We start from the raw sequence: 15,526 nt of genomic DNA on the forward strand, positions 1-15,526 counted from the left end.
GATGGATTTATGCACAACACGGGGCACATACTTTGAAATCAAATGGGGTTCCACGGAGAGCAGAGTGAACGAGTGGGAAGCAATGAAGTCTGTCCTATGGGGTGAGTGCATGAGGACGCTGTATGGAATCAGGAACTAATTACAGACAGAGCTAAAGGAACAGGAGAAAGGGACGCCCCAGCTCCGAAGCAAGTAGATTGCATCTCCTCAACTGAAAAAAATATGGTGGTAGCCTGGAGACTCCTGGCAGACACATGGGAAAGGTTAGACAGGTCTCAACTGAAGGAGTAAAGACAGAGACTCCACAGAGAAGGGGCCAATCAGGAAAATGTTTAACCTGGCTACTGAATAGAAATCTAGCTATTACCCCAATGCTTGCCATAGACTCCGCAGAGTGGCATGAGGTGACGAAGCAAGCAAGCATGAACAAGGTCTCAATGCAACACTAAGAGCAACTGCACCAAGACCTGACCTCTTGATAGAAAAATATATTAAGGGGTTCTGGTTACCAAGACTCCCAGAGGAAGTGATAGTAAACGTAGAACCAGGACTGCAGATACAGGAATTTAAGGAAGCAATACAGTCAATGCCCAGAGAAAAGGTGCCAGGCCGCGATAGTTTTCCGAGTGAGCTCTACCAGACGTTGTCATCACCATTAGCAGATGAACTGCTTGCCACTCCTAATGAAGGTAAAAAGGCAGGCCTGCTGCCTGAAGCCATAAGAGAAGGCCACATTAGCATAAATGTAAAACCTGTTAGGTATCACAGGGTCCCAGTGTGCCAACAGACCTCTACTGATGATTGACACCAACACTAAGATTCTACGTAAGGGACTTGCTAATGGGCTCTAAAGAGAGGTGACTCCCCTGGTGCATGAGGATTTGTTTCGGGGAGCAACACCTCAAAGAATTATGTATAGAATCACACATGTAATTCAACAGACAAATGTACATGAAGAGGAGTGTGCAGTGGCAGCTTTGAACCTGGAAAAAGCATTCAAGACACTGAACTGACCCTATTTGCTAACAGTGTTGAGGCATATGGGGTTGGGCTCAAATTTATTGTGCCCAATCCAGTTGTTTAATGGTCTTGGAGAGGTGGAGAGTTTTTGTAGGAGACAGGGGTGCCGGCTCCCACCACTGCTTGTTTCCCTTGCCGTGAAACCCTTAGCAATACGACTTAGAAGGGCAGTTCACACATGGGGAATCAGGGTGGTTGATACAGAACTATAGTCTTTCTCTATTCATATATGCTCTGATATACCTAAGACTCTGTCTCATTCCTAATAAACGAGCTTGATGGGTGTGGAGAAGTATTGGTATTAAAAACTTGCCATAATAAGTCTATATTGTTCCTGCTGGAGGCTTTATCCAAAATGGACATTGAGAATTTGCCCAACCTAAGATCTGGTACCTGGGGATGATGGTAGCACACATGCAGGATTACAATAAGGGCAGGGTGCTGCAGGCCCTCCCACTCTCTGTTATGGGCAGGGTTGTCATAGCAAAATGGTACTATGGCCTTGTTGCTTCTATGTACTGCTGAATTCCAAGTGTCCACTGCAGTGGACAAGGTTTAAGGCGCTAGATAGCCGACTGATATTCCCTGTGTGGGCTGGAAAGAGAATTAGGGTATCATTGAGGGAATTACAACATGACCTGGAAGACGGGGGACTCAAATTGTATTATATTTCTGCACACTTACAGCATGTGGCCATAGGGTTCACTGAAGCAGACAACTGGGAGGTTCCACTTAGGGAACTGCTCATGAGGGGAATAAACACAAGGAGTAGCTATCCCTATGTAATATAATAGGAGAGAACTGGTAGAGTCTGGGAGATGGCAGTAAAAAGAATTATTGGAAGGTCACCATTTTCGAGAGATCTGGTTATCTGGGTTTTGCAGCACTGTAGGACTTCTGGAAGAAGCTCAAGACCTTGCTTTTCGACCATCACGGCCATCCGACCGAGGCTCACAGAACCCTAGCGCCTGGAGACCTCCTGGGTGATAAGTCGCACTCTACAAGACTTATTGATTGATTGATAAAGTATAATCCAGGCCAGTGGTACAGTGGAGGGAGGGGATGTCACAAGCTGGGTGACTGACCTCTACCCAGGAGAGCTATTCATTACATTCCAGAAAGCACAGGAGGCATTTATTGTTGTCCCCAAATTACTGGGAACAGCTAGGGAAATCTGGGCAGACTTTCTGAGGGCTTCGAAGCCTACACGCATGCTAGAGTCTTTAATGAACTTGAGGCAGGGGCCTAGGCTGGAATCCTTAATATATAAAAGCCGACAGGACAAAGATGATACTAAAATCCAGGCAGTTGTGTGAGGATGACATTCAAGAACAGGTAACGGATGGAGACTCGAGGGATGCGTGTGCCTAGGTGAAGAGGGTCTCTAGGAATGCGGGACTTAAATGTACTCACTTTTGTATCGCACAGATATTACCCGGTTAAGCTGAAAAAGGTCTGTCCAGAAAGATTCCCAAATTACCCCAGATATGGGACAATGGATGGCAAATATAGACATCTTACATGCCACTATGAAGTAATAAAGTATTGGGAAGTAGTGGTAGAAAAGGTTGGAAGTCTCCCCAAAACTCTGCCTTCTGAGGGTCATCAAAAAACCCATGAGGGAAAAAATTTGATTTGTGACTAGGTTGTATATTACGTTTATCAATTGGCTGCCATCTCCCACACGGCCCCAAGGAGAGTGGTTGTCAGAGAGATGTTCTTGAGTGGGCATTGGCTGAAGACTTACACTTGAAAGTGGTGAAGCAAGATGATTATAAAGCAGAGAACTTGGCAGTATGCTGCGAGAAACAGCAAGGGATAAAGGAATTGCATCACAGGGAACAGCTCACTCAACGCAGCCTGTAATTGAAGCTCAGGCAGTAAGTACCAGTGAGAAGCTCCAGTAGCGGCTGCTGCCGAAACCAAGTGGTGAGACAACGTGGTGGGTGGGGAGGTATAATCTTTTAAAAAATGACTTACCTGACCCTGCCGCTGTTAGAGTCCAGCTTCTTCCTAACGCACTGCACTGCACATGGCTGCCAGACTCCTTACCCAATCCTGGCGCTGCTCTCATGTTATATGAAGCATGAGAGCAGCGCCAGGATTGGTCCGAGTGGCCAGGTTTGTGGCTCAGGGAGCCTGGGAGCCTGAGGTGTTTCTCCAACCCGGCTGTGCAATACAGCTGGGTTGAAGAAACCCAACTGGCATGTCTGTTTGGCCTGCCCAAGGCGGCCGGAAAAACTGACATGCGCACTGACAGTTAGTAACTCTCCCTGCTCAGCCTGCTATCCTCAAAGACTATGGCCCCGCCCCGCCCTAGACCGGCAAAAAATAAAATGAGAAATAGATTTATTATCATATTCTTTTTTGTATCTCGTGGCACCGACCAGTGGGGGAACGCTCCTCCGATATAACGGAGGAGCCCCCCTGCCGACCACTTTCAAGGCTCACCAGTCACCACTGCGACAGGGCAATCGAAGTTCTGGAAACAAAAGACGCACAACAGGTCCTAGTAGTATATGGCCCAAATCTCTGCAAAGCTCTTAATCTGTCTCAGAGAGCACAATCTAGCTCTTTTCCTATTCACAAGACTAATGAAACCCAGACTGAGCATTGGCAGCATACATTGCAGCGACTGTGGAATGGCAGAAATAGGAACCCTCCCCGAACGAAGGCCCAAATTCAACTGCTATCAACCTATGGCACAGGGGCTAACTTCCCCTAGGAACTCAGTAATCCAATTTACATAACTTTGTATTATTTTTTGAAAACATATTTTATTAAGTTTTTACAATTTACATCCATGAGGAAATAGACATTTATCATAGGTGTATCAGATTTCGCAGTACATCAAGGTAAGCAAAGCCATTGTGGGTTACAAGTTGTATCATAATATGCGTATTTTAAAACATTTTAGAATCACGTTGGTCATTTCTTGTTAAACGGTATTGTATATAGTAAGTACCACATGGTCTTATTATAACTACATCTCTGGAATATTTGAAACCTAATGAGAGGATAATCGAAATGGAGCAATTAAACTAACCCTTCCCTCCCACCTTTTACCGAACTTGTCTGACCCTACCCCAATCTCACCATTTTGACATAGAGTTCCGCCAATGGCTCACATCATCACATTACACATTTGAATATGCACACTTGGTATTATGCAATTATAGGACTTTGTTTAGAATTATATTGTATACTTTGCAGGATCTGCGTTATTGGTAACTCCTACTGGTCCTGTACTATGGGGACCGGTGCTGGCGCTAGTGCCTTGAAAGCCTCCAAAATTATCTCCCAGTCCATAGAAATTATCTTTTTGCGTAGCCCGCGGGCTTCCTCTCGCCGAATTGCCGCGCCTTCTGCACTTCCCCATCTCACCACCTCCCTGTGCCACCCATGGAGTGTTGGGGGTTTAACTGACTTCCACCACATTGTGATAGAACGTTTGGCCATGAGTAGGGCTAGGTCTGTGAAGCGAAGCGGTACTTTCTGCGCCCTGGACCACCGGTCAGTCCTAACAGGCAGTTACCTGCCATGCTCAGCACAGGAATCCCAGTCGCAGAAGCAACCGTTGTAATCACTTCTGACCAGTAGTTAACAATCACTGGGAACAGCCATAACACGTGAAGCAGGTCTGCCGCCTCTAATTTTTACCTGGGACAGTGGTGTTGCATGGTTGCGAACATGCGCTGCAGACGGTGTGGGGTGCGGTATGCCCTATGTAGTAGCACCATGTATTGGATACATTTAAATTTGGCATTCTGAGGGATTTTTTGGGGGTATTCTAAAATCATGCACCATTCCTTGACTGTCAGCTCTTTATCAAGATCCGTGGGCCATCTATCATGTAAGCCCGTCAGTGGGATTCCAGTGTGTGTTTTGATGCCTCTGTACAGCCATTTAGTGAGGTGGCGTCCTTCCCCCAATAAATAGGTCATATAGACCAATTTGTGCTGCGCAGGTGCCTCTCTGTGCGGGGCCCAGTGTTTTTGTAATTTTGTATTATTATGGGGTCTTATGTGGCTACAAGGCACATAAATAGTACCATGGTAAACAGGTTAATATATAACTTAAAACATAGGCAACTTACAGGTTTAAAAATTTCAGGTTCTGGAAAATATTTTGGGTTCCTGTGCATCCAATATGGGGACAGCATCAACATATCGCCCGCGGGAACAATGTAATTCTGAAGAAGATAAAAGAATTTCAGAATCGTTGAAAACAACATTTCACAAATCTAACTTTACACATATTGGCCACATTTGGCCACAATGAACAAACATTCAATCATTTAGTCAGTAATAATGCAATACCATTTACCCTAGACAATGGTCTAACCATTTACAATGGTCTAACTTTGGTGTGAGAGTACACCAGACTGACCTCTACATGGGATATGTGGGATCAGCATGTTTTGATGATACAATATAATGTAAAGATATCACTTGTAACTTTTACAGCCTGATTATGAGTTCAGTGGTAATGGGAAATTCTCCTCTGGAAGAAAGGCACAATCCGGAAGAGAATCTGTCAAAAGCAGGTCTTCTTGGCACCAGGTAAATGTCCTTCATGGTTTGCAGGTACACTTACCATTCCCTGGAACAAACCCAGACTCCGCAATGAAACTGGAAGTCTAGAGTTGTTCCAGAAAATAATATATCTAGCAGGAATGGAAAAACTAGACACCAGAAAAACCTTCCAACTGGCCACATGAAGCACCAGAGCACACAAGTACCAAAACAGGAATGGGAAAAGGTGGAGATTTCACAAGTCCAGTGAGCAAGCAATCTATCAAGGTGAATTGCGACGCAACTGACACTAAAATGGACTACCGTTACCCAGTAGCAGGATGTGACAGATTGTGAGGAAATCTGGAAGTGATTCAGCCATATTGAATCGGGAACCAAATACTGGTCCATTGTTAAAACATGAAGAGTATCAACAAGGTATGCTCAGAGACATACAGAACATTTAATTGAAGAAATATATCCAACGAGTAACATACACTCAAGTTAAGTATGGTATCTTCAGAATGCTGAAAGTGCAGAGACTATCTCCTGTATGTGGCACTGATAAGACACCGGTATCCAGGAAATGACTCACCCCATAATCATTTGTGTAGTTCAGTCCAAGCCAAATGCACTGGAAGATGCGATATGGCAGCCGAGAACCCCCCTATCAACTGGGAACGTTGCCCGTCAGGGCCAAGGACCTGAGGGCAGAGACCGCTAGAAGCAGGGTCCGCCAATTGCTGGGGCTGAAAAAAGATATGGACAGGAGCCCGCAGGGAGCTGGACTGCTGCAACCGAAGCAGGTAAGGAGAAATCCGTGCACTCCTGGCTTATGGTGAAATCTAGTTAAACACAGTTTTACCAAACTGGCTGCCTGAACCTGTTCTGCGGGTTCCTATGAACAATCACAAGAAGTGTATGTTCGTCTTAGTATATAGGAACAGTGTACTATCCCCAGAAACAAACCCAGATGCTTGAATAAAACTGGATGTCCAGAGCTGTTCTGGAAAATATATCCAGCAGCAAAGCAGCAGAATGAAGAGCAAGGAGTGCCAAGGCAGGAACTGGAGAAGGTGGCGATTCCACGAGTCCTGTGAGTGAGCAATCAATAGTATATTGACGGTTTCCTTTAAAATACCAGGAATCACAGATCTTCTGATCCTCATATTCAGGTTGCCCATCAACTATTATGGGAGCTGGTCTCTTTTTAACTTGAGGACCTCTACAGTGGAGGTAATGTTTAAATGAGAAACATGAAAGGAAGGATGAAAACTCCAGGACAGGAAGAGCTTGAGCTAAACAGTGACGGATTAATGATCTTGGAAATTTCAAAAGGGCCGTAATATCTTGGAGAGAACTTTAATCTGCAGATAGAGCGTTGTAGATTAACTGACGATAACCACACCTTGTCTCCTATTTTCCTAAAGTAGGGCCTGGTGAACTATACCAATTGACCTGAGATCTCTGTTTTGAATTAGCAATCTTCAAATTCATTATTAATTTCTCTCAGACCTTCTTTAACCTTTCCAAAGAATTCTGGTCTCCAGGTACTGAATCTTCTATTTCCAAGGAGTTTCGGAAGGTTCAATGGTGAACCTCAGTTATTGCAAAGAAGAGAAAGAAGCCGGTGGATGTATGGATTGAGTTATTATAGACAAACTCGACTGCAAGTAAGAGAGATTTCCAGTTGTCTTGGGTCGCAGAAAAGTAACACTATAAGAACTCTTCAAGAGTTCATTATAATCTATCACTTTTTCCATTAGCTTGAGGGTGGCAGCCCTAAATTAATGCTATTTGAATGGCAAGTTTATGACATAGATATTTCTAAAACCTTTGAGGCATATTGTGTGCCACAGTCAGAAATTATTTTCAAGAGTAATCTATGAAGTCAAAATATGTCAGAGTAGAAGATTTAGGCCACTTCTGATACAGTTGGGACTTTGAACAGAGCACAAGTGAGCTATTTTAGTATATAAATCCACAGTTACCACCACAGTGCTAACATTTTTAGAGGGAAGCAAATCTACTTTAAAATCAGTGAAAAAATGTCCTATAGTTTGGTGGGATTTTCAATTGTTAATAATAATCCTGCCTTTCTTTACGTTCCAGATTTATTTTTGAAACAGATCTCACAACAGTAGAAACATCTGTTGACATTAAGGTGAAGAAAACATCACTAGAGCTTCCTACTGATTAAATCATCCGTAATTCTTCTTTTGTGTCCAGAGATTAAAGACTCGTGACACAACTGTAAAATTAGTTTGTGAGTATTTGGAAGGAATAAAGGTTTGTTCCTAACAAAAATCAGGATTTTTGTGAGTTATAACAGAAATTGAGGAAAATATCTTTCGAGGTCTTTTAGATAATGCTTTGGGTTCCTTGTTGTATAGTCTCAAGAAATGCAGAGGTTGTTGTGGAAATGAAGGTGTAAAGAATTCCGATCTTTTCAACAGACTGGGAGCTCTCTCATTCAGGATATTGTCTAGACGAGGAATTACCAATAATATTTTCAGAGCCGGGAATCTAGTTGAGTTAGTTATGTGACTGTCTATTTGGCACTGCTATAAGGAATTTGAAAGACTTTGGAAGAAGAAAGGTGGTTAGAAGTACAATGAGAGACACAGGATTCGGAGCCCAGGAATGAGGGTTTTGTACACCAGTTTATAAACAGGTTCAATCGAGTTAGCCAGTTGATACCCCAAATAATTGCATCCTCAGAAGAAGAAATGAGATCAAAAGCAAGCATTCCATAATGTGTAGCGATGCAGAGAGGCAAAGGCTGAGATTCCTCCATGCCTAGACCAGAAGCTACTAAGGTACCATCAACAGCTTCTACAGCAACTGGAAAGTTCTTCTTTTGAACTGGGATTTGATGGTTCCTAGCCCACTGAATATCCATGTAGACATTGGAGGCTCCACGGTCTACAAGAACAGGAGCCAGAAGATGTTGTGATTGAAGAAGAAGACCTCTTTGCGGTAGCACTAAGTTAGAACATTTCAGAGGTGATTGCATTCAATTAGCAGGCATCCTTGCTTCTTTTGCTGTCTCTCCTTTTTCTCATTGTGAAGGAGATGCTTCTTTTCTCCTTTCAACCTGGGGCAACACAACTGTTCAGGGACAGTTGTTTTTAAATGAAAAAAGTCTGGGAACTGTTTTGATCAACTTGATAAAGCTTGGGAACGTCGTTCCCCTTCCCAATTTGACCTCTGCTATTAAGGACGGTGGCCTAGCAACTTCTGTGAGTTCATCCTTCAATTCATCCGTTAACCCCTTTTGGAACAAGGTGAATAGGGCTGAGTCAGGTCAGTCGATCTCTCTAGCTAACCTCTCGAATTTTGAAGGTATGCAGGTCCATGGAACCTTTACTGAGTTCTAAAATCTCCTCTTGAGTCGAACACTTGATATCTTGACGGTCAATGTCTTCTTGAATTCCGCAAGAAAGGCTGAGAAATTATCCAGAAGTGGACTGGCATCTGAAACTAAAGGCATAGCTCATGCCAAGGAATTGTTAGTATTATTACAGACTATAAAGCTCATATTGTATCTAGCAGTAGCGTAAATATAGGTCTTAAAGGTAAAATGGACCTAGCATGTGTCCCAAAAATGTCTATAGTTTCGTGGAATTTCCATAAAATTGTAATTCCACCAAACCAGCAAGAGGAGGATCCAAAGAACCTTGCTGTAATACAGCAAGAGATTGACTCTGCAAGACATTTTCTGTGGTCAAACATTGGACTTGGAGAGTCAAGTTGTTGACTGCTGTCAATAGTTATTGGGTCTCATCCAACTATAGAATTCATGTGCGTTGCAAGCTGTCAAGCAAGACCAGGTTTTCTTCGCACCGAGTGTATGGTCTTCTTGTGTATAGGAACAGTCTGATATCCTCAGAAACAAGCCCAGATGCCAGGATGAAACTGGAAGTGTAGAGGTTTCTGGAAAATAATATACCCAGCAGGAAAGCAAAAACCGTACTCCAGAATAACCTTCCAACTGGCTAAGCCAAGCAGCGGAATGAAGAGCAAGAGTACCGAAATAGGTACTGGCGAAGGCAGAGATTCTACGAGTCCTATGAGCAAGTCATCAAGCAAGCACAATTGTGACTGGACTTAAAATGGAGGGGCTTCCCTCAGAACTGGTTGGGGGTGGCTGCAAGGGAAGGTCTGCCCACTATCATTTCCATACCTCCAAGTAGAAACAGGGAGCCCTGCATACAGGAGGAAAGGTTCTGCCATGTTGGTTTTATGTAGAAAAGGGCACTGTGGGACAGTTTACAATAAAACATACAGGAAGTGCTGCAAGAGTGGACAGGGTTATCCCTGGAAACGTTTACCATTGGTTAGGACGTGGCCAGAGTTTTTCCCACCTACAGGATGGCACTAGGCAGAAATATGGCACCCCCAGTACCCTCCTCAGATCACTTCTGGACCTGTGGAAGACCAGAAGAGAACTAGACCTGTTGTCTGTGAACTGAGAAGAGCTTTGAAGACGAGACCTGCTCGCCATCTGACTCAAAGGGTCATATGGATTACCTCCTGTTTGGACTATAGGGACACAACATGCTTCAAGATGCTTTTTTCCTGCATTCCCACCTGACCAGTTCAAACTGGACCTGCCCAGTACCCTGCTTCTGGTCTCTGCTGGAGTGAGTCTTGATACCCAAGTGCTGTCACCAAAGTCCAGGACCTTTGGCTGGTGTCAAAGTGTACTGCTCCTATAGTTTCCTGAAACCTGGGACTTCTTTTTGTCAACCTTTTGATCTGAGGACCAAAGGGAGACCCGGACCAACCTGCCAAGCCTATCCAATGAAGGTACATATCACCCCTGGGTCAAAGATTCAGGTTGCTCCTGCTATGATCTTCTCAGTAGCAGCAAAATCCGATCCAGTGGGACCTCATTGGTGAAGGTTTTTGGCCCCATGGAGCCCTCTTCGGCTACAGCCTTGCCCCACTGGAAGAAAATAAGTGACTACTTCCGAAGGTAGAAATCTTCACCAGAAAAAGGAGTGAAAAGTATTCAGCCAGCCAACAAAAGACCTTCTCTGGGCGCAAATTGTAAAGCACTCCCATACTGGGCTTTCCTGCCAAAAGTCAAAGGCTTCACTGAGATCTTGTCCAGAGGCTATCTGACAACATGGAGCTTTCTTCAGCCACAGCCAGAGTCATAGCAAAGGTGGACCGTATCTCCTACAGACCCTTGAAGAGGAAACCCAGTAGCAAAAGGCTGTACAATGAGGGTTTTTGGAGGCAGCAAACCATGTGCGAATATACCCGTGCCACCTCCGGGTGAAGATGCCACTCTCAACAGGCAAGAGGGCACCCGCTGAGTTCAACTGCTCTGATGTTGAGAGATCCCGCTAGGTGATTGACTGACAGGGAAACTCCATGACCTGCCAGCTATCGCCATAGATCCAGGGCCTCTACACAGAGAGTACAAACCCCCACTCCACCCTAATTGCATTACCCCAAGGAGTGTGGCTCAATGGTTAGAGCGGCAGACCCTGAAGCAGAGTTCTGGCCAGGGACCAGGGTTCGATTCCCGCCTCGGCGGGGCTCGGGCTCAATTTCCTCGGACCTGTCTATTCTCGCCTCGGTGCCTATTCTAATCACGGGCCCCACGCTGCAACTCTGGGCAATAGCTTGCTTAGCCTCCACACCGGCCCCAACAGCGCTAAGGATGCCTTGCTTCACCCTGGGGGCGCCCAGGAGTGGACACTTCACAGGGAAAGCCAGGAGGGGTTCCACAGCGGTATGAGTATCAGCGCCAGGAAACCGCAAAGGCGACATCGCAAGGTGGCCGTCTGGTGACAGTGCGCTCTATAAGTACCTTGACATTTACATTTACCCCACGGCGGTCGTATTGCTTGTCAGTACTTGGACTGACCTACCCCTGATCGAAAGCAATAAGCCTTCAGGGCTCAGGTGGATGGCTCAGAGCTCCAGAAGATGATTGCTGTGGCACTGCTCCATCTGAGACCAGAGACCGCTGATGTCTTCCTCAACCAGGTGATATCTCCAGCCCGAGCTGACTCATCCACCAATATTTTGAGCTCCGGAAGTAGCAATGAAACTGACTTTCCACTCAAAATAGCATTCATCATCCACTACTAAAGGCACTGAACTGCCTCATTAGAGATGTGAATCTATCCAAAAGGCACCCCCAGTGCGGGGCCCGCTGCAGCCATAGATTTCACTAAAGAGTCCACATATGCCAAAGGGCGAGATGCAGCAGCAGAATGCAGCACCCCCAGAGCCCAAGCAGCCTCTGAACAATCAGAATCAGAAGTTAAGGGGCTTATTTACAAGCCCCTTGCGCCGCTGGTGCGTCACTTTTAACATGGGAAAAAGTGATCCATGGGCAGCCCAAGGGGCTTGTAAGTAAGCCCCTAAGTTCTTTCCAGAAACACTGGGATCATAGCTTGAAATGTTTCAGGCTTGTTGCCGGTACACAAAGGTCTTCAGTGTGAGAGGCAGTCAAAATTCACAAGTAGAAAGCTTAATGTGGAAATTCCACTTGTTGTTTGCCTGAATTCGCCCTGATCAGCTGCTCCACAGGCAGGGAAAAAAACTAAAAGGCATATCTGCTTTCTGAAGCACTGTGAGGGGCTGATAGTGTATTTAACTTAATGTTAACTGCATTAGTTAAATATATTGCCCAGACACATGCCAGTGCATTTCAAAGCAACTTCTCCAGCAGAGAAATCAGTGCACAGCACCTACCTGCGGGGTCGTTCTGGCAGACAAGCACCAACATCAAGCTCCCCCTGCACATCCTGCGGTACAACTCCTGCAGCAGTACTGCAGTATTATATAGGAGGGCCATGCTGGGTCCTGCAACAGTACTACTAAACCACTGGGTCTTGCAAGAGTAGCAGGGTACAAGTCCATTTTTCTTTTTTGGCCCCCAAGGGGGTTCCCTCCAGGTCCCTCCTCTGAGTGCCAGGGCATCAGGGTGTCCCTAACCTGACCTCTTATATCTTTTTTAATTTGACCAAGCCTCCTGTAATGATGACCGCATAATTTTTTTCCCAGTTTGGGCCAAAGGAACATAAAGATCTCTTGACCAATCGGAAATCCCTCTTTTTTTTAAATTACAGTACCATGCCACTCCTTCGGGACCAATGAGCCAGATATACCTGTTTTTTTTTTTTTACCCTTTCTTGACCACCCAGGAGCCTCTTTAAATGAAACATTCTTGATATGGTTGAGAGTTTTTACACCCTTCCTAAATAAAGCTCTAATTTTCTGCTAAATTTGATGTAATTCCATTCAGCTGTTTTTTTTGTATGGAAATTAACATGAGAAAACAGCGGATTGGGACCCCTACTTTCCCACACCCCCTAACTTGACCAATCACACCAAAACTTTCTATGAAGGAGTTGAGGTGGATGAACTTTCTTGGAAACTTTTGTGATGATTCGTCAAACAGCACCAATAAGCAAAACAATGCTGTTCCTATAGAAACTTTGACTTAACACCTAATATCGACATATATTTGTATATGACAAAGTGGCGGTCCCCACTGGGTAGTTATAGTTAGGACCATATTTCCATATGAAATTGAGTTTTTGGTTTGTTTATAACTTTGGTGACGTTTAACAAATCTCCACAAAAGTTTCCAAAAAAGTCTCATCCAAAATGCATTTTCCCCATGCAATTTTCCATAGAAAAATTAGACACAGCTACACCCAAAACAGCTGAATGGATTTACACCAAAAATGGTCCAGAAAGCGTGCAGTTTTAGAGAAATTCAGGTTCAAAAGATATGTATATTTTAGATATAGAGATAAGCTCCTATTGGCTTGCCACTACATCAACAAAGTTGTAGCCATTTTAGGACTTGTGGCCTTTGTCCCTTGTCCTGATAAAAAAAAAACATATAGGTCAGGCACGGATATCCTGCACCCTTTTTTGTTTTTAAAATGGGACTCAAGAAAAAATAAAAAAAATAAAAATAAAAAAATAAAAAAATGGGACTCAGATCCACGCTCCATTAAAAAAAAGTGAGTCACCCTGCACTTAAAAAGAAAAAGCTCCCTCACTAGGTGGCCAAGGGCCCGGGGGTTTAGCATGGTAGTGTTTGGGGGGGAGGATGATCCGCTAACCTCCTGAGCCTTCTAGAGATCCGAGGGACCCCATCCCCAAGGCTGATCATTATTAAGGGGAGGGGACACACGACCACCCTCCCAGGTCCATTTGTAAGCCTTGGGGACCCTATCCCCAAGGCTGCTAGATTTTAATAGGGAGGTGGCGCAGGGCCACCCTCCCCATGCCTTTTCAGGCCCAAGGACCCCATCCCACGGGGCAGAAGGCATATTTGTAAATTGGGAGGGGGGTTTGAGGCACCCCCCCATTAGCCATCCTATGCACCGGGGACCTAATTCCCCAGGGCATGATGGCAGCAGTATCCTGGGGACCCCATCCGCTGAGACATTGCTGTTTACTGTTGAGGAGAGTGCACTGCTGTTTACCATTTAGGGGAGTGCATGCATCCCCTGCGCGCACTCTCCTGGGCAGGGAACACAACTTTGCTCCCACCCAAGAGGCAGCACAGAAAAGAGCTGCTCCCGCTCAGGTAAGAGCAGAGAAATGGAGCCAGCGCCCACCATAATGAGTGCTGGCTGAAGAGCCAGCAAAGGCCACAGAGGCATTGGGCTTCGCCCATGGCCCACAACAATTTTGGAAATCATTGCTGTCCCAGGTGGGCACCGAACCCCCCACTTCTAAAAGAATTGCTGGCTCCCACCGATATGGGTGCTGAGGGGGAGCCGGCAGGGGCTTTGAAGGCCTTGGGGCCCCCGTCAGCCCCCACCTTACAAAAATGAAGAAAAGTGTTGGTTCTTTGGGTAGGCACTGGGGCATCCAAAAAAACAAAAGAGAGTAATAAATGAGCGGCAGGAGCCAGTCTTTTATTATTCACTGCTCTGGCAAGGAGCACCCCATAATGCCTAGGTATTTTTTAAATTACATTTATTTCTTCCAGGTGGTGCCCCTAGAAAAGGCAGGGGTACCACAAAACTTTTTTAATGTTGTGGAGGGCTACAGTGAATGTACCAGCCCCTAGGAATATTAAAACAAGATAAAGTAAGTCTCCTGGGTCACTGAATCTAAGACCCCAAGAGAGTTTACCATATTTTTAAAAGCACTAAGAGTTTGAGCTGTATGTCTTCAGCTGGAGTGCAGGGAACCCTTGTGGTTGGTTCTATGGCTGCACTTATGTTATGAAGAAGGTAGGAAATCCAGAAGCCAAGGTTAGATTATAGTTGAGAGATTTATTGATCTTGAAAGGTCTTCCAGTAGGTTCAGTAGCACAGATGGAATCAGCCCCACCAGGAGCAGCCTTCCTGCTGCTCAGCCTATGATCCAACTGATAATCCACCTAACAGCAATCCACACGTTCCGTTACATCACCATCCACACCAACATTCTACCCAACACATTCACACTGGCTGAGCAGCAGTGGCAGAGAAACAGGGAAGATGCATAGTATGAACACCTAGATATAACACAACTTCCCCCTTTACTAAATACACAAAACAATAGTGGATAAAAGTATGAACATCGCAGTTATACAGCAGAAACTTGCAAGAGAAAATCTAGCAAATGCAAATTGTAGACAGCATTTCATAAGAAAACACAAAACACTAGAATAGACACTACGCATAAACATGCTAAAATATGCAAGGTGGAAATAAAATACATAAGAAAAACAATAGAGAATATAAGTAGGAACATCACAGTTCGACAGAAGAAACTTGCAAGAGAAAATATTGCAAATGCAAATTGTGGACAGCATTTCATAAGAAACACAGAGCACTAGAATAGTGACTAAGCATTAAGATGCTGAAATATGCAAGAAAAAAATAGAAATAAAATACATAAAAGATGCATGTAACTAAGTAAAAACACAAAAATGGAAATATAGAATACATGTACTATTAGATACACACATCTCCTTCCTTTGTAGAGGAAAATAAACAAGAAATTGCAAG

The 15,526-nt window shown here is 44.6% G+C and overlaps 1 protein-coding gene across 1 annotated transcript in view; it reads right to left on the reverse strand.

The window, feature by feature from the left end:
- CYP39A1 (cytochrome P450 family 39 subfamily A member 1) overlaps window positions 1-15,526 on the reverse strand; it is a 267,552-nt gene that overhangs the window by 59,253 nt on the left and 192,773 nt on the right. The window contains exon 9 of the mRNA XM_085610546.1: window positions 5,117-5,212. Coding sequence (XP_085466672.1) covers window positions 5,117-5,212 — 96 coding nt within the window. The remainder of the gene's footprint in view (window positions 1-5,116; window positions 5,213-15,526) is intronic.

Source organism: Triturus cristatus, chromosome 6, assembly GCF_964204655.1.
Source record: "Triturus cristatus chromosome 6, aTriCri1.1, whole genome shotgun sequence".
NCBI classification, from domain to species: domain Eukaryota; kingdom Metazoa; phylum Chordata; class Amphibia; order Caudata; family Salamandridae; genus Triturus; species Triturus cristatus.